The following is a 26,949-nucleotide window of genomic DNA, read 5'->3' on the forward strand; positions in this document are numbered from 1 at the left end:
GTCATCTGGATACCAGATGGGCTGAGCCCCCAAATGGTGCCAGCACCCAAAGATGGGGAGTCAGAGGTTTTTAAAGGACTCTAAGCTCGCTTTTCCTGGATGGAGAATTCTCTGTGCAGGTCCGGATTCTAGGAAACTCCGGAGGGGAGAGAGAATGGTCTTAGCAAGTGGAATGTCCATTGTGAAGTGGCCTAAAGGTCAGTTCCCGGGGGAGGGGATATCGATTTGATTATTTTATCAGACCTTATAGTTTGGTCATATAGATATGGTTGACTGGTCATGTGGTTGACCTTTAGTCTCCATTCCCTCACAACAAGCATGTCAAACTTGCAGCGGGCCACATGCTTCATTTATTTGGCCCGTCTTAGCCTTTGAATTTGACATGCTTGCCTCAGAAGGTTGATTGTTATGTCCAGAAGCCTCCACCATGAATCAGGTTGTTAGACTATGTGAGTGACTCCTAGTTCCTTGGTAAACATTTATTAGGCAAGACATTCCAAGGGCTTAAGTGTTCACCTCCCAGGAATAAAGGAAAAAGCCTAGACCTCTATAGTAAAGATTAATATTTTACTATATAGCTACATTGATTAGGCACAACTTATTTTTTGGCAGTATAGACAGAGTTGCATAGTAAGTAAGCTTTTCATCTTAAAAGCATTTTTGTAAATGGATAGAATCATAAACATTTAAAAGACTGCAAGAGACTAGAATTTCTCAGTTACAATTCTAGCCACAAATAAAAGAAATAAAAATGACTGCTTGTAATTTGCATTGTTAATTTCTCCCTTGAAAATTTGAAGACATCCTATATAATAAAGAGGTAATAGCAAATTAAACCTCACGCTGTCACAAGATGGCTGCCTATGACCAGGCTGGCAGGGGGGTTAGTGAGGGACGACCAAACGACTGAACAAGCAGGCTGCATGGGGCAACCAGGCCGGCGCGGGGGGGGGGGGGCAGTTAGGAGTGACGAGGCCCGCAGGGAGGGGGCAGTTGGGGGCAACCTAGCCCGTGCGAGGGGGGGCGGGCAGTTAGGGGCGACCAGGCAGGCAGGCGAGCGATTAGGAGCCAGGGGTTCAGGATTGTCTAAATGAGCAGTCGGACATCTCTCAAGTAGTCCTGGATTGGAGAGGGTGCAGGCTGGGCTGAGGGGAATTTTGTGCACTGGGCCTCTAATTGTTTCATTTTTTAAAAATTTAATGTTTATTGTTCTTTCCCCCCGCATAGCTCCCCTCCACCTGGTTCCCACCCCACCCTCTGCCCTTACCTCCCTCCCAGTGTCCTCATCCATAGGTATACGCTTTTTGTCCAGTCTCTTCCCACACCCCCCACACCACTTTCCCCCCTGAGAATTGTCAGTCCACTCCCTTTCTATGCCCCTGATTCTATTATATTCACCAGTTTATTCTGTTCATCAGATTTTTTATTCACTTGATTTTTAGATTCACTTGTTGATAGACATGTATTTGTTGTTCATAATTTTTATCTTTACCTTTTTCTTCTTCCTCTTCTTAAAGAATACCTTTCAGCATTTCATATAATACTGGTTTGGTGGTGATGAACTCCTTTTGCTTTTTCTTATCTGTGAAGCTCTTTATTTGACCTTCAATTCTGAATGATAGCTTTGCTGGGTAGAGTAATCTTGGTTGTAGGTCCTTGCTATTCATCACTTTGAATATTTCTTGCCACTCCCGTCTAGCCTGCTTAGTTTCTGTTGAGAAATCAGCTGACAATCATATGGGTGCTCCCTTGTAGGTAAGTAACTGTTTTTCTCTTGCTGCTTTTAATATTCTCTCTTGTCTTTTGCTCTTGGCATTTTAATTATGATGTGTCTTGGTGTGGTTCTCTTTGGATTCCTTTTGTTTGGGGTTCTGTGCGCTTCCTGGACTTGTAAGTCTATTTCTTTCACCAGGTGGGGGAAGTTTTCAGTCATTATTTCTTCAAATAGGTTTTCAGTATCTTGCTCTCTCTCTTCTCCTGGCACCCCCATAATTCTGATGTTGGTATGCTTGAGGTTGTCCCAGAGGCTCCTTAACTATCTTCAAATTTTTGGATTCTTTTTGCTTTTCCGGCTGAGTGTTTTTTGCTTCTTTGTATTTCAAATCTTTTGACTTGATTCTTGCGGTCCTCTAGTCTGCTTTTAGGTCTCTGTATAATATTTTTTATTTCAGTCAGTGTATGTTTAATTTCTAGTTGGTCCTTTTTCATATCCTCGAGGGTCTCGCTAAATTTATCGGCCTTTTCAAGGAAATTCTTGAAAAACCTTATAACCGTGGTTTTGAACTCTATATCCAGTCGTGTGTTTTCCTCCATTTCTTTCATTTGTGGTCTGTTTCTTTGTCTGTGCATTTTCGCTGCTTCCCTGAGTTGGTAGAGTAGCTTTGTGTGGTAGGTGTCCTCTAGGGCACAGTGGCTCAGCCTCCCCAGTTACCTGAGGTGGACACTCTTGGTGCACTCCTTTGTGGACTGTGTGCTCAGCCTTATTGTAGTTAAGTCTTGATTATTGTTGGTATCACTGGGAGGAATTGACCTCCAGGCCAATTGGCTGTGAGGATCAGCTTTGTCTACGCTGGGAGAACTTCTGTGCTGGAGACACCCTTATGAGACAAGACTTGCAAAATTGCAAAAGCCTCTGTACTCAGCTTGGATGGGGCGGAGTCTCAGGGCAGAGCAGACAGTCTTGGCTTCCCGTCAGCCCTGCCCTATGAGGCCCCTGGGTCTCAGTGTTTCTCAGTAATCGCTGCAAGCACCTCTGAGAGAAATTCGCCCTCGAGTTTCGCCCGCTGCCAGACAGTCCAGTTTCTCCCCAAATGAGTCGGGATTCCCAGAAACTTGCCCGGAACTGGAGTTCACCGTCTCCCTCCTGCTTTAGAAATCCCGCTGCACACTCAGCCTCCCATGCATTCAGCAGTCAGTCCTCTCTGTGTGTGCGCGCCTCTGGACCTCTGCCTTCCACAGCTTCCGAGTCTCATTGCACTTTCTCTTTCCCTGACAGTCCAGATTCCCCCCGAATGAGTCTGGTTTCCCAGCGTCTCGCCTGGGACTGGAGTTCAGTGCAGTCGGTAGCTTCCTTCTCCCTCCCACTTTAGAAAGTGAGCCGCGCACTCAGCCGCCCATGCACACAGCCGCCCGTGCACACAGCCGCCCATCCTCTCCGCATGCACGTCTCCATACCTCAGCCTTTTGCAGCTCCTCTGAGTCTCAATGTGCTTTCCTTTTTTCTTCTAGTTGTAGAATTTCCACTCAGTCAGCTTTCCTGTGGTTCTGGATGGTGTCCATTTTGTCTTTTAGTTGTAGTTTTGATATTGTTGTGCGAGGCAGCAGTGTAGGTGTTTACCTATGCCGCCATCTTGGTTTCTCCTCTCTAGTTGTTTCATAAAAGCTAAGTGTGATTTTGTACCACAAACCAGCAGTGCAGCTTTATGGAACATTTTGCCCTAGAAGGGAGCTGTGTACAGAATAGCTAGTACTTGGCCTACCTGCTCCACAGATATATTGTAAAGGTAAATAGTTGTAAAGAGTCCTTTAAAAAAATAAAAGCACTGTGGAAATGCAAGATATTACTATTGGTGTGTTTAAGTTTAAAGAATTTAAATTTAAATGTTAAAAGTTAAGGATTACTAGAAGGAAATACAAAGTGTCAGTCAACAGATGAATTTTTTTAAAAGATTGTGGGAATATGGGTAATTCTCCCTTTTTCCATTTTATGTATTGTCTCAGTTTTCTACAATAACATGTAGTACTTTTATAACTAGAGCAGAGAAAACTTTGAAAAGGAATACCTAGCAAAACTGAATACTGGCTGCATGGAAAAGCAGTGTATAAACACAAATCAGTAATTGTGATGATAGCAGTGAATGTCTGAAAGAAAGGCTTATGTATCCAAGTCTGGAATTTGTTGAGAGAGCGCTTTGTATAGCCACTTTTATTCAGTAGTTTAAAGTTTTTGAATGCTGTGTTTAGTTGGTATTGATCAAGATGGTGCCTAACATAGTACAGGAATTGTTTTGTTGACGCAGAAAAAAATTGGTAATAGGAAAACGTGTCAATATACTGACGGGGGAAAAACTAGGTTAAAATAAATGAAAAATTTTAAGGATTCTATCAGGTTAGGAATAATTCCTGGTCTAAATATGTTGCCTTTTTATTTTTATACTAGAGGCCCGGTGCACGAAATTCGTGCATGGAGTGGGGGCATTCCTCAGCCCAGCATGCACCCTTTCCAATCTGGGACCCCTTGAGGGATGTCTGACTGCCCGTTTAGGCTCAGTGGGATCAGACCTAAACAGGCAGTCGGACATCCCTCTCACAATCCAGGACTGCTGGCTCTCAACTGCTCGCCTGCCTGCCTTCCTGATTGCCCCTAAGTGCTTCTGCCTGCCAGTCTGATCACCCCTAACCACTCTCCTGCCAGCCTGATTGATGCCTAACTGCTCCCCTGCCAGCCTGTTCGCCCCTAACTGCCCTCCCCTGCAGGCCTGGTCACCCCTAACTACCCTCCCCTGCAGGCCTGGTCACCCCTAACTGCCCTCCCCTGCAGGCCTGGTCACCCCTAACTGCCCTCCCTTGCAGGCCTGGTCCCCCCCAACTGCCCTCCCCTGCTGGCCTGATCACCCACAACTGCCCTCCCTTGCAGACCTGGTCCCTCCCAACTGCCCTCCCCTGCTGGCCATCTTGTGGTGGCCATCTTGTGTCCACATGGGGGCAGTCATCTTTGACCACATGGGGGCAGCCATCTTGTGTGTTGGAGTGATGGTCAATTTGCATATTATTCTTTTATTAGAGAGGATAGAGGATTAGATAGGATAGAGGCCTGGTGCATGGGTGGGGGCCAGCTAGTTTGCCCTGAAGGGTGTCCCGGATCAGGGTGGGGATGTGCTTGAGGCGTGGGGTGGCCTGGGCAAGGCACCTGTGGTGGTTTGCAGGCCAGCCATGCCCCCCGGCGACCCAAACGGAGGCCCTGGTATCTGGGATTTATTTACCTTCTATAATTGAAACTTTGTAGCCTTGAGAGGAGCCAAGCCTCCTGCTTGCTCTGTGGCTGCAGCCATTTTTGTTGGGATTTATTTATCTTCTATAATTGAAACTTTGTAGCCTTGAGCGGAGGCCTGGGCCCGCCAGGGCTGTGGAAACTTGGCTTCCTCCATCGCAGGGGGCAACTCAAGCCTCCTGCTCTCTCCAGCTCCGTGGCTGCCGCCATTTTTGTTGGGATTTATTTATCTTCTATAATTGAAACTTTGTAGCCTTAAGCAGAGACCAAGGCAGGCCAGGGCAAGCAGAAAGCTTGGCTTCCTCCATTGCCGGGGAAACCCGAGCCTCCTGCTCTCTCCATGGCTGCAGCCATCTTGGTTGGGTTAATTTGCATACTCACTCCTGATTGGCTGATGGGTGTGGCTCATTGGTGTAGTGGAGGTACGGTCAATTTGCATATTACTCTTTTATTAGATAGGATGTTTTTGAAAAGTCTTTTAAATACATAAAATACAGTTATTTAGGATAATAAATACATAGCTGTGATTCTTTGGATATAAATTTCCATCTTGGTTTAGAACCCCTAAAAGTGAGTATATGCTAAAGACTAGAGCCAGTACTTGTGCTTCTTGGAAATTGTTACAAGGGCTCAATACTCTTCATCTAGGTGTTTTTGTTTTAAATAGATTGGTAAAGGTCTCTTCAAAGTAAAAACCTGACTATAGTGTGTGGGATGGGGCTGAAAGAAGGTTCTACTTCCTTGGGATATGAAATTCAAGAATCTGTCTTGTTCCCTTATGACTTCAGCAGTCTGAGAACCATGATGGTGTCTGTGGTTGAATCAAAACAAAACTTAAAAACAGCTGTATTTTCGTATCTAAATCCTATCTAATAAAAGAGTAATATGCAAATTGACCATCACTCCAACACAAAGATGGCTGCCCCCATGTGGACACAAGATGGACAGCAGGGGAGGGATCAGGCCAGCAGGGGCGGGCAGTTGGGAGCGATCGAGCCTGCAGGGGAGGGCAGTTAGGGGTCACCAGGCCTGCAGGGGAGGGCAGTTAGGGTGACCAGGCCTGAAGGAGAGGGCAGTTAGGGGCAATCAGGCTGACAGAGGAGCAGTTAGGCATCAATCAGGCTGTCAGGGGATTGGTTAGGGGGTGATCAGGCTGGCAGGCAGAAGCGGTTAGGGGCAATCAGGAAGGCAGGCAGGCGAGCTGTTGGGAGCCAGCAGTCCTGGATTGTGAGAGGGATGTCTGACTGCCTGTTTAGGATCGGGCCTAAACGGGCAGTCAGACATCCCTTGAGGGGTCCCAGATTGGAGAGGGTGCAGGCTGGGCTGAGGGACACCCTCCCTCCCCTCCCTCCCCCCCCTCCCCGTGCACGAATTTCAGTCACTGGGCCTCTAGTGTTATATAAAAAGCTGTTTGTCTGGTGTTAAAACCTTTTTTACATAAGACCAAATAAGAGCCCATTTGAGCAGGTATTGTCAGACCTTGTTAGTAACTGTGTGCCAGTACTTCATTTACTTAGTTACTTATAAGGACAACTAGAGGCCCGGTGCATGAAAATTCATGCACTGGAGAGGGAGTCGCTCAGCCCAGCCTGCCCCCTCTCACAGTCCGGGCGCCCTCAGGGGCAGGAGATGACCCGGCAATCAGGGGAAGGCGACACCCCATCACACCTCTACTACTGCCACTACTGGCAGCGCAAGCCTCGGCCGGCCTGGTTACCTACGCCTCGGGCCGGTCCTGGGCGGCTGAGGGGACTGGGGGACTCTGGAGGCAGGCGTGCGTAGCCTGGCCATGCCACGCACCTGCTGCCTCAGCAGGGCTGAGGGCCTGGGCACCGCCATCTTTGAGGGTGTGGCAGCAATTAGCATATTCCTTCCTTATTGGCTGTGGGCCCTGCCATCTTTGTGACAGTGTGAGGGTCAATTAACATATTATCTCTTTATTAGATAGGATACTTGGTCCTGGTAAATTAATTCTGCAAACCTGTTCCCACTGCCCATCCCTAAAAGATTTAAAAAAGAAAATCTGCTATACAGATTTCTTAGGGAAGTAGTCTCTTTCCCAGCTTTGTACTACCAACTGAATTCCCAGTTACCCCTTCCCTGTAACTTGCTAGTTGGTCTCTGTGAACCCAGCTGCCTGTGGAGTGTTTCCAGTGTCAAAAGTCTTTTTTATTTTTTTTCATCTTCTTTGCTTCTTTTTAAAAATGTTTTATTTTTAAGATTTCAATTGTAGTAAAATACGTATAAACATAAAATATACCATTTTAACCATTTTTAAGCATACAGTTCAGTAATGTTAAGTATATTCATCTTGTGCAACCAACCTCCAGAGCTTTTTTATCTTGCAAAACTGAAATGTTAACCCATTAAGCAACTCCCTATTTCCCCCTTTCCAAGCCCCGGTCAACCACCATTCTACTTTCTGTCTTTATGAATTTGACTACTCTAGATAACTCATATAAGTAAAATCATACAGTATTTATCTTTTTCTGGCTTATTTTCACCTAGCATAACGTCCTCAAGGTTTATCTTTGTAGAATGTGTCAGAATTTCCTTCCTTCTTAAGGCTGAAAATACACAATTGTCATGTACTTTGAGTGGCCAGATTATTGTGATCTCTGAATGCATAATAATCTGGCCACTCATTGTATAGCCTATATAATAAAAGGCTAATATGCAAATTGACCAGGAGTTCAACCAGCAGGCAGGCCAGCCAACCACCCATTTCCCCTCCCCCTGGCCAGGCTGCCAGACCCCACCCATGCACGAATTCATTTGCTTACTTATAAGGACAACTAGAGGCCGAGTGCATGAAAATTCATGCACTGGAGGGGGGGCTCCCTCAGCCCAGCCTGCCCCCTCTCACAGTCCAGGAGCCCTCAGGGGCAGGAGATAACCCGGCAATCGGGAAGGCGATGCCCCATCACACCTCTACTGCTGCCACTGCTGGCAGCACAAGCCTCGGCTGGCCCTGGTTACCTGCACACACACACACACACACACACACACACACACACACACACATACACACACACTGAGTGGCCAGATTTTTATGCGTTCAGAGATCATAATAATCTGGCCACTCAGTGTATATACCACATTCATCATTCATGGACTCTTGGGATGCTTCTACCTTTTGGCTGTTGTGAATAATGCTGTTATTAACATGGGTGTACAAATATCATTTCTAGACCCTATTTTCAATTATTTTGGGTATCTACCCAGAAGTTGAATTTCTGGGTCATATGGTAATTCTGTATATAATTATTTAAGGAATTGTTATACTGATTTCCATAGTAGCTACACTATTTTACATTCCCACTGACAATGGGTTGCCCGCCAAGGCTCCCATCTCATCCCTCAGGTGTTGTCCTGGGAGATGTCTATTAGCTGGTACTGGATGCACTTCCCATCCAGGATGCGGGTTACCTCACTCTGCTGGGATTTCATTTCGAGTGACCCGGTGACAGACATGCTGTAGACACGCAGGCCACTCATGCTGCTGGTGGGTGGACTGGCAGATGGGCGGCAGTAGCTGCACCTACCCAGCAGCTATTTCTTAAGTTGAGGATAAACCCATACATGCACATATAAGTAGAATAATGAGACTGAATAAAAGCCACTCAAAATCAATTTTATTATTTAATAGTTAGTATACTTTACAGAGTTTACAAATATTAATGCTGATGAATATGTATTTGGACATTTTCTGAATATGTAGTAGGAATTTTGTTGGTGTGTTATGAACTATTTGGAAACTTACAATGTTCATAATTTTTTAGAAAATGGATGAAATACTACTTTTGCATGAAAATCATTGCTCCTGGTGATTAACATCATTCTGTGGGGAGGTAATCAATATCCACCAATAATCAGTAAAAAAGTCAGAATGATGTTCGTTTTTAGTGGGTTTTGATTAGCCTTTTTATCTATCTACTAGAGGCCCGGTGCACAAAATTTGTGCACGGGTAGAGTCCCTAGGTCTGGCCAGCAATTAGGGTCAATCAGGGCCTTCCGGCTGCTGGTCAGGGCCTTCCTTCATTCCACGCTGCCCCCTGGTGGTCAGCGCATGTCATAGTGAGCAATTGAACTCCCAGTCTCTCAGTCGAACACACAAGGGGACACTTTGCATATTAGGCTTTTATATATATATAGAAGATCTATCTATTTATCCTCACCTGAGAATATTTTTCCATTGGTTTTTTTAGAGAGTAGAAGGGGAGGGAGTAGAGCATGGGGGAGAGGGGGAGAGACAGAGAGACATCGATGTGAGTGAGACACATCAATTGGTTGCCTCCTGCAAGCACCCTGACTGGGGCTGGGGCATCAAGCTTGCAACAGAGCTATGTGCCCTTGACCGGGAATCAAACCCATGACCCTTCGGTCCACTGGCTGACGCTCTAACCACCGAGCAAACTGGCCAGGGCTTGACTAGCCTTTTTTTTTTTTGTAATATATTTTATTGATTTTTTACAGAGAGGAAGGGAGAAGGATAGAGAGTTAGAAATATTGATGGGAGAGAAACATCAATCAGCTGCCTCCTGCACACCTCCTACTGGGGTTGTGCCCACAACCAAGGTACATGTCCTTGACCAGAATCGAACCTGGTACCTTTCAGTCCTCAGGCCAGTGCTCTATCCCCTGAGCCAAACTGCTTAGGGCTTGACTAGCCTTTTATATTTATTTATTTTTAACTTATTGTCTAAAGTTTTACATATGTCTCCTTTTCCCCCGATTGGCCACCCCCCCCCAGCCATTCCCACCCCAGGCAAGCCCCCACCACCCCAGTGCCTGTGTCCATTGGTTATGCTAATATGCATGCATACAAGTCCGTTGGTTGTATTAACCCCCCCCCCCCGCACCCCTTCTCCCCCCGCCATTTGTCTCTGGATCTATTCTTGTTCATCAAATTATGTTGATCACTATATCCCACATATGAGTGAGATCATGTGATACTTCTCTTTCTCTGACTGGCTCATTTTGCTTAGCATAATGCTCTCCAGTTCCATTAATGCTACTGCAAATGGTAAAGGTTCCTTCTTTTTTATAGTGGCATAGTATTCCATTGTGTAGATGTCCCACAGTTTTTTAATCCACTCATCTGCTGATGGGCACTTAGGTTGTTTCCAAATCTTAGCTATTGTAAATTGCACTGCTGTGAACATAGGGGTGCACATATCCTTTCTGATTGATGTTTCTAGTGTCTTGGAGTATAGTCCTAAAAGTGGGATTACTGGGCCAAATGGGAGTTCCATTTTTAAATTTTTGAGGAAACTCCATACTGTCTTCCACAATGGCTGCACCAGTCTGCATTCCCACCAGCAGTGCATCAGGGCTTCTTTTTCTCCACATCCTCGCCTGCACTTGTCATTTGTTGATGATAGCCATTCTGACAGGTGTGAGATAGTATCTCATTGTTGTTTTGATTTGCATCTCTCGGATGATTAGTGACTTTGAGCATGTTTTCATATGTCTCTCAGCCTTCTGTATGTCCTCTTTTGAAAAGTGTCTATTTAGGTCCTTTGCCCATTTTTTGATTGAGTAGTTTATCTTCCTTTTGTTAAGTTGTATGAGTTCCCTGTAAATTTTGGAGATTAAACCCTTATCTGAAATAGCATTGGTAAATATGTTCTCCCATGCAGTGGGCTTTCTTACTGTTTTGTTGATGGTTTCTTTTGCTCTGCAGAAGCTTTTTATTTTGATGTAGTCCTATTTGTTTATTTTCTCCTTAGTCTCCATTGCCCTAGGAGCTGTCTCTGTACAGATATTGCTACAACATATGTCTAATATTTTGCTGCCTATGGAGTCTTGTAGGATTTTTTTGGTTTCCTGTCTTACATTTAAGTCCTTTAGCCATTTTGAGTTTGTTTTGTGTATGGTGTAAGTTGGTGATCTAGTTTCATTTTTGTTTTGTTTTTTTGCATGTATCTGACCAAATTTCCCAAAACCATTTATTGAATAGACTGTCTTGACTCCATTGTATGCTCCAGCCTCCTTTATCAAATACTAATTGAGTATAATGGCTTGGGTCTATTTCTGGGTTCTCTGTTCTGTTCCATTGGTCTATATGTCTGTTTTTTGTGCCAGTACCAGACAGTTTTGAGAACCATGGCTTGGTAATATAGCTTGATATGTGGTATTGTGATCCCTCCAACATTGTTCTTCTTTCTCAGGATTGCTATGGTTTTTTTTATTCCAGATGAATTTTTGGAGAGTTTGTTCTAGATCTTTGAAGTATGCCATTGGTATTTAATGGGGATTGCATTGAATCTGTAGATTGCTTTGGGTAGTATGGATATTTTAACAATGTTAATTCTACCATCCCATGAATATGGTATGTTCTTCCATTTGTTTATGTCTTCCTCTATCTCTTTTTTCAATGTCCTGTAGTTTTCCGAGTACAGGTCTTTTACCTCCTTGGTTAAATTTATTCCTAGGTATTTTAATTTTTTTTGGTGCAGTGGTAAATGGGATGGTTTTTTGGTGTTTTTTGTTTGTTTGTTTTTTCATTTCCCTTTCTGTGAGTTCATTATTGGTGTATAAAAAGGCCATAGATTTCAGGGTGTTAATTTTGTATCCTGCTACATTGCCAAATTAATTTATTAGGTCTAGTAGTTTTTTTATGGAGTCTTTGGGGTTTCCTATGTATAGTATCATGTCATTTGCAAATAGGACAGTTTTATTTCTTTTCCAATTTGGATACCTTTTATTTCTTTTTCTTCTCTGGTTGCTATGGCTAGCACTTCTAGTACTATATTGAACAGGAGTGGTGAAAGTAGGCATCCCTGTCTTGTTCCTGTTCTCAGGGGAAATGAGTTTAGTTTTTGCCCATTGAGTATGATGTTGGCTGTAGGTTTATCATATAAGGCTTTTATTATGTTGAGGTGTGATCCCTCTGTTCCCACTTTGCTGAGAGTTTTTATCAAGAAAGGGTATTGGATTTTGTCAAATGCTTTTTCTGCATCGATTGATATGATTATGTGATTTTTGTCTCTCAATTTGTTTATGTATCACATTTATTGATTTGCGGATATTGTACCATCCTTGCATCCCTGGAATAAATCCCACTTGGTCATGGTGTATGATCTTTCTAATGTAATGCTGAATCAAATTTGCTAGAATTTTGTTGAGGATTTTAGCATCTATGTTCATCAATTGTATTGGCCTGTGGTTCTCTTTTTTTGTGGTGTCTTTATCTGGTTTTGTAATTAGGGTAATGCTGGCTTCATAGAAATATTCTTGGAAGTGTGCCTTCCTCTTGAATTTTTTGGAATAGTCTGAGGAGGATAGGTTTTAGTTCTTCTTTGAATGCTTGGTAGAACTTACCTGTAAAGCCGTCTGGACCAGGGCTTTTGTGTGCTGGAAGGTTTTTGATCACTGCTTCAATTTCTTCAGTAGTTATCGGCCCATTCGGGTTTTTTGATTCTTCCTGATTGAGTTTTGGGAGCTTGTATTTTTCTAAGAATATGTCCATTTCATCTAAGTTGTCCATTTTTGTTGGAATAGAGTTGTTCATAGTATTTTTTTCATAATCCTTTGTATTTCTGTGGCATCGGTTGTTACTTCACCTCTTTCATTTCTGATTTGGGTTATTTGAGTCCTCTCTCTTTGCTTCTTGGTGAACCTGGCTAGAGGTCCATCAATCTTGTTTATCCTTTCAAAGAACCAGCTCTTGGTTTTGTTGATCTTTTGTATTGTATTTTGGTCTCTATGTCGTTTATTTCCTCTCGGATCTTTATTATTTCCTTCCTTCTGCTTACTCTGGGCTTTTCCTGTTGCTCTCTAACTCTTTGAGTTGTAGGGTTCGATAATTTATTACCATTGTTTCTTATTTTTTGAGGTAGGCCTGTAGAGCTATGAACTTCCCTCTCAAGACTGCTTTCACTGTGTCCCATAGATTTTGGATTGTTTTGTTTTCATTGTAGTTTGTTGCCATCATGCTTTTTATTTCTTCTTTGATCTCTCTGGTAGCCCAGTCATTTTCAATAGCATGCTATTTAGCCTCCAAGTGTTTGATTTTTTTTTTCATTGTTTGTACTGTAGTTGATCTGAGAAGATGCTTGATAGGATTTCTATCTTCTTGATTTTGAAGAGACTTTGCCTGTGTTTCAATATGTGGTCTATCTTTGAAAATGACCCATGTGCACTTAAGTAGAATGTTTATTCTGTGGCTTTGGGATGAAATGTTCTGAAGATGTGAGTTCCATGTGATCTAGGGAGTCATTTAGGATGGATGTTTCTTTGCTGTGGATGTTTCTTTGCTGAGTTTTTGTTTAGAGGATTTATCCAGTGGTGTTAGTGGGGTATTAACCCTTTGTACTCGGATGTCAAGTGTGACTCGACACGGTTAGCAGTAGAATAAAGGAATCGAAAAAAGCAAGTGAGTGCAAAGGGTTAAAGTCCCCTACTATGACTGAATTGCTGTCATTCTCTCCCTTGATATTCTCCAGAAGTTTTATGTATTTGGGTGCTCCTGTATTGGGTGCATATTTGTTTACCAGAGTTATATCTTTTTTTTTTAATTGTTCCCTTTAGTATTATGAAGTGGCTTTCCTTATCTCTTGTTATGGCCCTCACTATGAGGTCTAATTTGTCAGATATAAGTATTGCTACCCCAGCTTTTTTTTTTTCATTTCCATTCGCCTGAAAAACCTTTTCCATCCCTTCACCATCAGTCTGTGTGAGTCCTTTGATCTGAGGTGGTTCTCCTGTAGACAGCAGATATAATGGGTCATGTTTTCTTATCCACTCAGCTACCCTATGTCTTTTGATTGGGGCATTTAATCTATTTACATTTAAAGTTATTATTGATAGGTACTTGTTTGTCACCATTTTAATTCTTTATGCCTGTGTTCCTTCACTTTCTATTTCTTCTTTCTACAGCAGTCCCTTTAGCATTTCTTGCATTGCTGGTTTGGTGGTAATAAACTCCCTTAGTCTTTTTTTGTCTGTGAAGCTCCTGATTTCACTCTCAATTTTGATTGATAGCCTTGCTGGGTACAGTATTCTTGGATTCAGAGCCTTGCTTTGCATGACTTTGTATATTTTATTCCATTTCCTTCTGGCCTGATGTGTTTCTGTTGAGCAGTCGATAGTCTGATGGGAGATCCCTTGAGGTAACTTTCTGTCTCTCTGTGGTAGCCTTTAAGATTCTTACTTTGTGGTTAGTGTTTGCCAATTTAATTATAATGTGTCTTAGTGTCACTCTTTTTGGGTTCATCTTGTTTGGGACTCTGTGAGCTTCTTGGACTTGTATGAGTTTTTTCTTCTTCCCAATATCAGGATAGTTTTCTGTCATTATTTCTTCATACAGGTTTTCTATTCCTTGCTCAGTTTCCTCTCCTTTCAGGACCCCTATAATGCGGATGTTGTTTCATTTCATGTTGTCTCAAAGTTCCCTTATGCTCTCCTGTTTTTTAATTTATTTTTCCAGTTGCTGCTCTGCTTGGGTATTTTTTTCCTACCTTGTTTTCTTGCTCACTGATGCGGTCCTCCACTTCTTCTAGTGTACTGTTGATGCTTTCTATTGTGTCCTTTATTGCAGCAATGTCATTTTTCAATTCTTCTTGGTTCTTCTTTATTTCCTCTTCATTCTTACACATATTATTGAATTTGTCTTCCATCCTTTTCAGTGACCTTATGACCATTGCTCTGAATTCTTTCTCTGACATATTGCTTGCCTCCATTTCATTTACTTCCTTTTCTGGTGATTCCTCCTTTTCTTTCATATACAGGCTATTTCTTTGTCTCCCCATGTTCACTCCTCAGCATGTTTGATTATGTAGCTCTCTCTCTCTCTTGTGTTGAGTTAAAGGCACAAAATACAACACGACAAGACACAACACACAGGGCACCAAACACGAATGTATTCACGATACCAATAACCCCAAATAAAGGTGACCATCATAGAAAAAAGAATTAGGGGAGAGAAAGGAGTGCAAAAAATGATATTGAGGAAAGGAAAAAATGTAAGAGAAGAAAAAGGAAGGGGGGAAAATATATGTGTATATTGGGAGAAAACTACATGAAACCAACAGCTAATCCAAAAAATGCAAACAACAAACACTCTGAGGTGAATGCAAACAACAAACACCCAGCTGAATCTGAGGAGGCAGAGCTCTCTCTAGGCGATCTCTGACCTTTCTGTCCACAGATTGCCTCACCAGCTGTGTTTAACTCACCAATTCTGGGTGGATGTTTTTTGATTCAGCTGTTCCTTCTATCTGCTCTGTGAGAAGGCGCAGGACCCATTCAAGTATTTGGCACCACTTTGTCTCCCCCTGGGCAAACTTTTTAGGTGGCCACGGAGGCTGGAGTCTCGGTGTTCGTGGGTTTGCAGCTGAGGCAGCTGTCCCTGGCCAATGAAGCTGTAGGGTCCTGGCAGGTATCTGAGGTCTCCCTGGTTGAAGGTAAGGCAGGGCTTCCGATCACAGCCACGCTCCCCTTAAAGATGGCGCAGTCTCTGCAGCAGAGCCGGCCACTCCGGGAGACATTTCAGCAGTAGTAGAGGCTGCTCAGCCAGGGGAGCCTGGTCCGCCAGTCCTCAATAGTCTTGTGGAATATAGTTGCCCCTCACTCACAAATACAGACACTCCCCACATGTCCACGTACTCTCCTTTTGCTCTCTCACTCACACACTATCTTGCAGCCTGCCATTCCCATCGGCCGCCATCTTGGATCCATGTTGACTAGCCTTTTAATATGCAAATTCGGAACAACACCCTGCCCCGTCATTGTGGCAGGCTGGTGGCCAAGGTCGGAAAAGGCAGGAGCCCTTGTGACTGTTGCTGCATGAAGACTGTTTACTAAAGGGGACCAACATGCAGCAGTAGCAGCATCAGCTGCCACCATGGGAACTCTTGCCCAAACTTCCAGCCGACACTCCAGAAAACTGGATCAGCTTATGTGCAACCTATGACATTATCTCAGAACTGAGCATGCAGAGTTTAGAGGGTACAGCGGACTCGACAGCTTCTGTGGTTCTGTGTTTGTCAGTGGCTGCCCAGGCACCTGTGGCGTGGCCAGTGCCAGCCTCCCCTCAGAAGGTGCTGGTCTGGGCAATGAGCTCAGCTTCCAAAGGGGCCCAGATGCAGCCAATCTCCTTCCCCAGAATCCAGCCATTGCCACAGCAGGTCCAGTCCATGCAGCACATATTACCGCCCCGTACTCCCTCAAGTGCAGTATGTGGAAGGCAGAGATGCCATCTACACAAATGGAACCCTGCAGAGGGCTTATGTCTATAATCTCAAGCCTCTGATGTATGGCACCAGCATCGCAGCATCTTATGTCCAGATGACTGTGGCAGGCTCCTTCCTGACAGCAGTCCCCTCTGACAGCATGGTGGGCATCCCCTTCATCTGTAACATGGGAGCCTCTCATTCATGGGGGGATGGATAGCACCAGACACTCCCTGGACCACACTTCCTGGTCAACACCAGCAACGCTTGCAATGGTGATCAAAAAACCCCAAAAAAGCCAAGGGATCACATCACACAAAAGCAGTTTACTCAACAGCCATTTTCTGTGGCTGGTAGATCATTATGAAACCGCTGTAGGCGTCAGTCTCCCCTGAAGTTCTCTTTATAACCATTACCTTTGGCACTGCCAGGATCATAAGCTGGATCTTGTGAATGCCACCTCCTTTGGGAAAATGATTTATTGCGTGTTTATGGGCCTGAGGACAGAGCAGCTGGGCGCCAGGGGCAACTCCCAAGTGTCATTACTATGAGATCCATCTGAAGCGAGGCTTGCCCCTGAACTGGCTGCAGGAGGACACCCAGTACATTGCCATGTGGCAGCAGTTGGTGCATCAAAAACCGAGGTACCAGCCAGTCCAGCAACCGGATAGCCTTGGGGACTATGGCTTGCACAACAGCCTACACAGCATGCTGAGCAGGCCATGGCCGCCAAGAGCCAGCACCACCAGCAAGCAGTACATAGTTGTCTTCCAGGTCTTCCCCGAGTCCCCAAGCGCCTGACCTGGGCTGCGTCTTGCTGCAGGAGAGCATCGCGCTTCAGGACGTCAGGCTGGTAGACCCTGCAGCTGGTCTATCGGTGGTAACTATTGCATTGCATTAGATGTGAGGCGTCTAATGCAGTGCAATAGTTTTCTTTTTGGAAATACGTTTATACCAATCGTTTTGTGTTCCAATTGTTTTGAATGTGTATTGCAGTACATTTTGGTGCCCTATATTTTTTCTCATTCAAATCAAGCAGGAGCCCTGTGCCTACCTTGGCCTTCGCCGGGGTGAGAGTTGGGGCAGCAGTGCACGCTAATTCTATAAACCTAAAGTCCATCATGATCACATGTTTGGTCTTAGAGTTTTAAGACTTCGATGAAATCAGACAGAAAGAATGTCTTTAAATATATACCTCCCTACTGGGAGGCACTGAAGCTCAAGCTCATGACGCGTGAACTGTAATGATTTGCCTCTTCTTTCCTAGTGCCAGCTGGGTTCTGCCTTAGGCTCTCTCTTGTGCTTTGCAGGATTCCATGAGGAAAACTACAAATGACAATAAAGACACAGGCCTCCCCTCCCACCCCCCACCCCCAAAAAATGCACATTTGAAGTCCAGAGTGAAATGTACACTCCAGCAAACGATGAAATAAAGTTAAGGGGGAAGTATGCATAAGTAATTTTATGCTTTTTAATAAGCAGGCCCTTCATAAGGTTCTTCATAGCATTTTGAACATCCTTATAAGAATGGGAGAGTCAGGAAATCTTTTACATTGTACGTGTCCCAGGGCTCATTCTTGATAGAGCTGCTGTTATTTTGCTTTAAACTTCACTTACCTGGCTGGCTGCTGTATTACATGTTGACACTGGGTTCCGACACCACTGCACTAACAGCCTCTAACTTTGTTCGTCTTTATAATTTCCTAGAGGCCTGATGCACAAAATTCGTGCAAGAGGCTCGGCCCTTGCAGCCATGGTGGCTTGCCTCGGCCCTTGCAGCCATGGCTTCGTCCAGAAGGTCGTCCATAGGACTTCCGGTCTAATTAGCATATTATTTATTATTATAGATAGATTACTTGAGGACTAATTGATGGGTTTATGAACCTTTCAAGACTTTGGACATTTCCCTTTTGTAGAGTCACAGAGGAATATAGAACAGAGACAAATTTTCAGTCTTTTTCAATTTGATTTTTTTCTTCAAAAAGAATCTTATTCAGATCATAAATAATATAAAACTTATAAAAGCAGAGCCGCCAAAATTGAAGTGGGTTTAGAGAGTGGAATCTTACTTGCTGTTTTTACCCCCAACTCTTTATTCCCAGCTCTATCCACTCCACAGCCAGTTCATGGCTCCATAGAGATGCTTCTGAGTGCAAGTTAACATAACTTTTTTATTGAGACGAGAGCCTCAGTGTTGTGACCCGGCATTGGTATAATATTAGTATAGTAGTTGCTCATGTTTAAGTGCTAAGGATAAGGGTACTTTTGCATACATAAATTCATTCTTCATTTTTTTAACTTAATTTTTTTAAAATCCTCACCCAAGGATATTTTTTCCCATTGATACTTTTAGGGAGGATGGAGGGGAGAAAGAGAGAAGCATCGATATGAGAGAGACACATTGATTGGTTGCCTCCCACATGCGCCCCAATTGGGGCTGGGGATCGAGCCTGCAACAGAGGTGTACATGCCCTTGACCGGGAATTGAACCACAATCCTTTGGTCTGCACTGAGCAACCGTCCAGGGCTTACTTAATTTTTTTTTAAAACCCAGTAGTTGGTTTCTACTGTAATGCTGCTGGATAAGAAGTTGGTAGGTTATTTTAGGTTGTGCATTACAGTTTTGGAAATGTTGATCACTTTCCTCAGAACCATCAAGCACTGGGGAACTACTAGGTATACCGGTTATTAGTGGCAGATTTTGTAATCAAAGAAGACATGATAATTTCAAGAGAAACATTAAAAGTGATTTATTCAAAGTAATGTCCATCACTAGCTACACATCTCCCCCATCTTACAGGTAATTTGTGAATACCGTCCCAATAGAACTTTTCTTGTTTTGAGGCAAATCATTCAGAGACCCAATTTTCCACTTCTTCATATGTATGTTTTTAAGTGCTGCTCAGAAAGTGCGTGTGCCATCAATCAGAACAAGTGGTAATCTGAAGGAGCAAGGTCTGGTGATTACAGCGGGTGGGTTAATACTTCCCAGGCAAGATCTTTTAACGTGTCTTTAATTGGTTTTGAAGTGTGTGATAGTGCGTCATCATGAAGCAAAATTACTTTGCCATGTCTTCTGGCCCATTCTGGTCATTTCACGATGAAAGTGTGATTCAAGTTGATTATTTGTTGCCGGTTGCGATCAGTATTAACGGTTTCACCTGGTTTTAGAAGCTCATAATACACCACACCTTCCTGATCCCACCAAAGGCAGAGCATTGTCTTCTTTCCAAAGCGATTTGGCCTTGCAGTCGATGTTGATGGTTGATCTGGATCAACCCATGATTTTGTGTGTTTGGGATTTTCAAAATAAATCTACTTTTTATCGCCAGTCACATTTCGATGCAAAAAAGACTTACTTTCATGCCGTCGAAGCAACATTTTACTGATGACTTTACGATTTTCTGTTTGTCTTTCGTTCATTGATGTGGCACCCATTTTCCTTCCTTAAAATCTTTCCCAATGCTTGTAAACTATCGGAAATTGTTTGCTGAGCAATGTTTAATCTTACTGCAAATTGTTTTTGAGTTTGACATGCATCTTCCTCCAATAATGCTTGTAATTGTTGGTCTTCAAACATTTTCGGTTGACCTGGACGTTCCTTTGTCTTTCACATTGAAATCATCACTTTTAGCCCTAACTGGTTTGGCTCAGTGGATGGAGTGTAGGCCTGCGGACTCAAGGGTGGGTCCCAGGTTTGATTCTGGTCTGGGCATGTACGTTGGTTGCGGGCACATACCCAGTAGGGAGTGTGCAGGAGGCAAATGATCGATGTCTCTCTCTCATCGATGTTTCTGGCTCTCTATTCCCTCTCCCTTCCTCTCTGTAAAAAAAAAATCAATGAAATATATTTTTAAAAATCGTCACTTCTAAAGCTTTTAAACCAGCGTTCACAAGTATCTTGAGATGGAACACGTTCACCATAAGCTTCCCGAAGCTTTCAGCAGCACTTTTCTTCAAAATAATTAAAACTTCCCACAAATGCTCTTTTTTTTTTTTTTTTTGGCACGAAATTCAACATTTTTAAGCATAAAAATATATATGATGTTAACACCTTCAGCAAATTTGACATATGAAGTTTTGAAGCTTGCTGTCAATACAACAAAATAGCATACATATCAAATTGCATATATATCAACATATGTGTAACTCCATCTATTGAAAAAAATCCTTATTATTAACTGGTACACCTAGTAGGTTGGAACCCAGTCTGCAGGAATTTCATCTGAAAACTAGTAGGCACTTTTTACTTAACAAGTCTGCCTTGGGAATTGGATGGCTTGTCCATGAAGGACATTCTCTTAGTGAGTGGGGTTAGTCAAGAGTAACATAATACTAGTAATTCAGAAGGTTCTGGGTAACTGAGAGGATGAGAACAGTTTTATTTCTGTGGACTGTTTCTGTCAAGCTGTGATAGCCTGACTTCTTGCCATCCTCCATGCTAGGGAGAGCACTATTTGAAGAAGAAAATGAGTCATCTAGAGTGGGGAAATTTTTCCCTGGATAATGGCGTCAGGGCACTAACAAAGCCCCTTTTTCAAAGATTCTTACTGGTTAGCAGAAACATAAGCCTTACTTTTTATTTATGGCATACCAGTTTCCAAGGTCAGGGTTTTATGTTAGCTACTTCCTGATTTCAGGCTTCCTAGGAAGCACCATAGTCTTTAGAACCCTTTAAATCAGCGGTCGCCAAGCTTTAGGACCTCACAGACCACCAGTTGGTGACCGCTGCTTTAAATGATTTATACTTAATTCTACCTGTTTTGTGGTTCTTGTTAGCACCAAAATTGTGTGTCATTTGCTAATCTTGTTTGTGCTACTTTTTGAGGAAGGAGTGTCTATCATATTGCTGACTATTAAACAGCACAGGATTCTATTGTGAATTTTTGGAAAGCTGTTTTGAAATAAAAAGAGTAGGTAAGATTAAATATGCAAGGTAGAGTTTTGAATATTGATATACTAGTGGCCCGGTGCACGAAATTCGTGCACGGGGGGTGGTGTCCCTCAGCCCAGCCTGCACCCTCTCCAATCTGGGATCCCTCAAGGGATGTCCTACTGCTGGGGGATGTCCCTGTGGGATCGGGCTTAAACCGGCAGTCGGACATCCCTCTCACAATCCAGGACCGCTGGCTCCTAACCGCTCACTTGCCTGCCTGCCCAATTGCCCCTTAACACTCTGCCTGCTGGCCTGCTCGCCCCCAACTGCCCCCCCCCCGCCCCCGCTGGCCTGATCACCCCCAAATGCCCTCCCCTGCCAGCTTCATGGTCCCCAATTGCCCTCCCCTCCAGCCTCATGGCCTCCAGCTGCCCTCCCCAGCCAGAGACCCATCCACGACCGGGTGCAGAATCTTTGCCTTGTCCCGGGGTGACAACGCAAGCGTTCCGCGCCCGACCGCTCCGTGCCTACTGCCCAGAGGCCCTCCGTGGCCAGGGTGGAATGCTTGCCTTGTCGCCGCAGCGACGAAGCAAGCATTCCACCAGGCCACTCACGCTGCCTGCTCTCAGGGGCCGCCCTCCCTGGGACTGGGGGACACCGGCGGGGCTGAGAGGATTGGGTGCTCCCATCTTTGTGGCTGAGTGATGGTCAATTTGCATATTCCCTCTTTATTAGTATTGGTGTATACTATACTTGGGACATACTGCTATTACTACTATGCTTTATATATAAACTAGTGGCTTGGTGCATGAAATTCATGCACATTAAAAGGGGGACTCAGAGTCAAGTCCCCACCCACCCACATGCGCCTCAAAATCACATGAGACCCAGACCCGGCTGTCCCTCCCTCCCCCCATTGGGCTAGATCCAAACCTGGCCAGTCCCACCCTTGTCAAGGCCCGCCGGGCAGGTCCCCTGGCCTGGCTGCAGGATGGGGGGCGTGCCTTGAGGTCCCCCGTCAAGCCCCGCCAGGTGGGGGACATGGCCTGAGAGCCCCTGTCAAGCCCCATTGGGTGGGGGGCATGGCCTGAGGTCCCCCGTCAAGCCCCGCCAGGCAGGGGGGTGCAGCCTCAGGTGCCCCGGCCCGGCACCGGGAGGGGGGCGCAGCCTCAGGTCCCCATCAAGCCCCACTGTCAGGGGGGCACAGCCTCAGGTCCCCTGGCCCGGTGCTGGGGAGGAGGGTGCGGCCTGAAGTCCCCTGTCAAGCCCCACCTGGCAGGGGGAGCAGCCTGAGGTCCCCTAGCCGAGCACCAGGACAGGAAGCACACCTTGAGGTCCCCTGTCAAGCCCCACGGGGGCGAGGGAGGGCGTAGCCTCAGGTCCCTGCTGATTGCTCAAGAAGGCTCCTTGCCGAAACCGGTTTGGCTCAGTGGATAGAGCATCGGCCTGCAGACTCCAGGGTCCCAGGTTCGATTCCGGTCAAGGGCATGTAGCTTGGTTGCGGGCACATCCCCAGTAGGGAGTGTGCAGGAGGCAGCTGGTCGATGTTTCTAACTCTCTATCCCTCTCTCTTCCTCTCTGTAAAAAAAATCAATAAAATATATTTTTTTTAAAAAAAAAAAGAAGAAGGCTCCTTAAGGGAACTTGACCTCAGCTGTGGGTGCAGCCATCTTTGTGATGGAGTGATGGTCAATTAGCATATTCCCTCTTTATTAGATAGGATTTATTTTCTTTATTCAACAAGAATTTATTGACTTCCTATCAATACAACAAGATTAAAAGCAATTTTTTTTAATTTTTTATCTTTTATTGATTTCAGAGAGAAAGGAAGAGGGAGAGATAGAAATATCAATGATAAGAGAGAATCATTGATCGGCTACCTCCTGCATGCCCCATACTGGGGATTGTGCCTGAAAACTAGGCATGTGCCCTGACCAGGAATTGAACCATGACCTCCTGGTTCATAGGTCAACGCTCAACCTCAGAGCCATGCTAGCTGGGCAAGGCAGTTTTACATGTTTAGCATATTCTTCATATTTTCATTCTATGCTATCTTGAGTATCAGAAAGCAGATGAATGTGGATCTAACCAAAATGAGGGAAGTCTTTGATGCTACGTACATCTCAGCAGAAGTATGATAAACCTACTTATTGTTTACATCCTGTCACCTGAGTCTCCCTTTTATTTGGCCATGCAGTTCAGGTAGCTTTGCTGCATGCCAGCATGATCTGTCACTGCTCTTGACCAGGAGTATAGATCTGGGTCATGTAGTTCACTTGATGCTCCAGGGTTTGCTGGTTTCTTCCCCCATTCTTCCTGCCTGAAATCTTTCTTTTAAGTTTATTTGTAGGGCTAGTATTTCCTTGATTGGTGCTCATTTCTTTTTAGATTGTGAAATTTTAGAACTCATACAGAGTGCCTATTTTTCATTTGTCTCAGTAGTGCCTACTATAGTATCATGCTTTACAAACAGTAGTATGCCGTTAGTAGTCTAGTGTGGGTTCTTCTTTACATGATCTCTAAGTTATTTCTTAGATGACATAATTTGCTGTGATAGGAAATGTAATCTACAGCTATATACTGAACTGCTTAGCATTGACTGTCTGATAAGAGAAAGTTATACAATTGATGGCAGGTGTCCTCTCTGTCATCTTCTAAATCTTGGCTCAGTAATTCATTATTTGCTAGACCTTGAATGCCTTGAGGCAATTTTTAAAAAACAATGTTTTTTGTAGCTTTCCTCTTCGTCACCAGGAATTTTGGTCCACATTGTTTAGTTTACTATTTGTTATGAAAATTTTCTCAAGTTGAATTTGAATATATAAAATTAATTATGTTTCTTGTTTCCTTTTCCCTTTTTTGGGGTTTTATTGTTTGAATCCAGGACCAATAGGCATTTGCTGTACATGGGTCAAATTAGTGGAAATGATGAAATTACAATTTTAAGTCCTTTATTCTCATTCCTTTTACTTTACAAAGCTTTAAACATTTGTCCAGGATAGCTTTATTACTCTGGAATGGGTAAAGAACCTTTAAAATCTGTTCGTTTTTGTTTTTTTATTACAGCTTTGTTTCGTACTTGTCTATCCTCATTAACCCATCAGTAAGGATTTTCATATTGGCCTTTCTCAGTGGATACACAGTATATCTTAAATAAGAGGCTTTTAAATGATTGGGCAAATGAATTAAACTAAAAATATATTGTATTTTTAAAATTTGCCTCATTTATCAGATTGTTGCATTTACTTTTTGTGGGTATGCATCCTTAATCTAATAGCCAGAACTCCCAAACTCTCTTTACTTGTTAGAACAGATATATGGATTCTGTTATATGATGTCAAGAACTGTGTGTTAACCCATTTCCCAGGACTCATTTAAGATAAGGGGGAAAATTTTGAGGGACTGAACAAAGTAAGCCTCTTGAACACAAGTATTCAGCAAAGCAAATATGGCACTTCTGAGACTCATGATGAACCTTAGGTAGCCATGCCCCTGCCTTTATCAAACTTGAAAAAACAAAGCTTCTCCCTTAGCGCCAACAGCCCCTAATCAGGGTTAATAACTTTGCACCTTGTTGCTCTGTTGGACTAACTCTTTGAGCATATCTCCACACATCTTTTAGGCACCCTTCAAAGGTAGACAGTAAAAATTCATAATTAACATAAGTGTCAGAAGGGAGAAACTACGTCCCACAATATACCAAGAATAGAAATATTTGAAAGAAAATATATGCTGTTATGTCCTAAGATGTTACTCAATAACAAAATCTTAAAAACCATATCAAAGCTGATTTGACTTGGATAATGTATAAGGCTTCTCCAGTAACATAGGGTAACCATTTGATATTAAACTACATGTAGTTACTAGAAGAAAAAAATGCCTAAATGGAAATCATGTTAATTTTATGAAGGATAATGCAGTCATGACTCAAGATGTAGCCATTTAGGGTTAGCCTTATGCTTTGATGTAGAAGTCATTTTATTATTTTTTAATATTTTAAAAATGTTTTTATTGAATTTCAGAGAGAGAGGAAGGGAGAGGGAGAGAGAGATAGAAACATCAATAAGAGAGAAACATTAATTGGCTGCCTCCTGCACGCCCTCTTCTGGGGATCCAGCCTGCAACCCAGGCACGTGCCCTGACTGGGAATTGAACCATTGACCTGACCTCTTGGTGCATGGGTTGATGCTCAACCATTAAGCCACAACAGCCAGGCTTACGAGTCATTTTATACCTTGCTAGCCACTAAGCTATCATTTGGTCATTTTGGTAATTTTATAGTACAGATGGTCAAGTGTTGCCTTAAGGAAAATGCCAGATTTCCTTGTTTATCAGTGATAATCTTTCTGCATCCAATCCCTAGATCAGCACTTTTCAACCTTTTCATCTCATGGCACACATAAACTAATTACCAAAATTCTATGGCATACCAAACAATACATATTTTGCCAATGTAACAAAAAAAATAGGTGTAACTTTGATTCATTCACACCAGACAGCTGTTGTGTTGGCTGTTGTCGTGTTTTAATTGGACAATCTAAGGGAGAAGAGGTGTGTGCCCCTGACTGACTAGTCAGGTGTTGCATGTTTTAAAAATTCTGTGTCCTGACTGGAGTGCCTCAGTGGTTGGCCTCAACTTGAGAGAAGTAGTAAGTGTTGTCCTGTGCACTGAAAGGTTGCCAGTTTGATTCCTGGTCAGCGCATGTGTGGAAGGCAACCCATTGAGGTTTCTCTCTCTTATCAGTGCTGCTTTGTCTCTGTCTGTCTCTGTCCCCCTCCCTCCCTTTCTTCCTTTCTCTCTAAGCATGTAGTCTGGTGACGATTAAAAAAAATTTTTTTGTGTGTGGCACACCAGTTGAAAATCACTACCTTAGTAGATGTGTTGTTTTACTTGATTTTTTTTAAAGGGCTTTTTGCGTAATAGATGAATTACACTGTGAATGCACTCTTAAGTGCCCAGTCGGCAATAGCAAAGACACAGTTTAAGAGCTATATTTATAGGTCATTTCATAAAGGAATGTGTTTTCTTAGATTCTGTTAACACTGAAGAATCCTTAACAAGTAATCACGATCATGTTAGTCACATTTGGTGATGTTTTACGTAAGTAAGTGTTAGGATTGGTGCTCAGGAATGTCTAAAAGGTTTTCCAGTTTAATTTTAAAGTACTTATAATTAAAACCTGATACACACACCTGTAGGAGGGTGTTTTTAGGAACAAATGTCACTTGTGAAACTTTGGAATAAGTTTCTTCACTTGGTATTATACTTTCAACTTTTATGAATTAAACATTTGTATTTTAATTTTTTTATTTTTCTTGATACTGAAGTAAAATATAAATTAGTATATTATGTTATAAAATTGATTTTATTTTTTCTCCCTAATACAGAAACTCCACCATGAGACGAGGTGGATGGAGGAGGCGAGCTGAAAATGATGGCTGGGGAAAATGGGTGTGTTTTAAAAGAATAAAAATTATATTGAACTGTTTAGGTATTTTTCATTCTTTTTATAGCTTATAATGTGATTTAAGCCATTTTCTAAGTTATAAATCACTTTAGATACCAACTCTGAGTTTTCACAATGTGTACAAAGCTCAACTTGAACCCCTAAACTTGCAGGAATTTTATCCTGAGAAAATAAATATTATAGTGCACACTATTTATTGTGTGATAATTTTATTGCAGCATTGCTAATAATACTGAAAAACAGGAAAACTTAGGGATCCAAGAATAGGGAATTGGTTAAATAAATTATCTCTATACAGTGGAACACTATGCAGCCATTATTTAGCTTTATATTTCTTAAACTGGCAGATGGCCTTGACTTAAAAGGGTCAAGGCATTGTGTTATAAAGGAATATTGACATATATGATTCTGTTTTTGTAAAGCTGCTATGCTCTGAGG

The 26,949-nt window shown here is 43.1% G+C and overlaps 1 protein-coding gene and 1 pseudogene across 2 annotated transcripts in view; both read left to right on the forward strand.

Moving 5' to 3' along the window:
• REV1 (REV1 DNA directed polymerase) overlaps window positions 1-26,949 on the forward strand; it is a 108,575-nt gene that overhangs the window by 12,900 nt on the left and 68,726 nt on the right. For both annotated transcript variants that reach the window (XM_054727899.1, XM_054727900.1), the window contains exon 2: window positions 26,432-26,495. In XM_054727899.1, the coding sequence (XP_054583874.1) occupies window positions 26,442-26,495 (54 nt within the window). In that variant the 5' untranslated portion in view covers window positions 26,432-26,441. The remainder of the gene's footprint in view (window positions 1-26,431; window positions 26,496-26,949) is intronic.
• Window positions 15,928-17,068, forward strand: LOC103299687 (DNA-binding protein RFX2-like; annotated as a pseudogene).

Source organism: Eptesicus fuscus, chromosome 16, assembly GCF_027574615.1.
Source record: "Eptesicus fuscus isolate TK198812 chromosome 16, DD_ASM_mEF_20220401, whole genome shotgun sequence".
Taxonomy (NCBI): domain Eukaryota; kingdom Metazoa; phylum Chordata; class Mammalia; order Chiroptera; family Vespertilionidae; genus Eptesicus; species Eptesicus fuscus.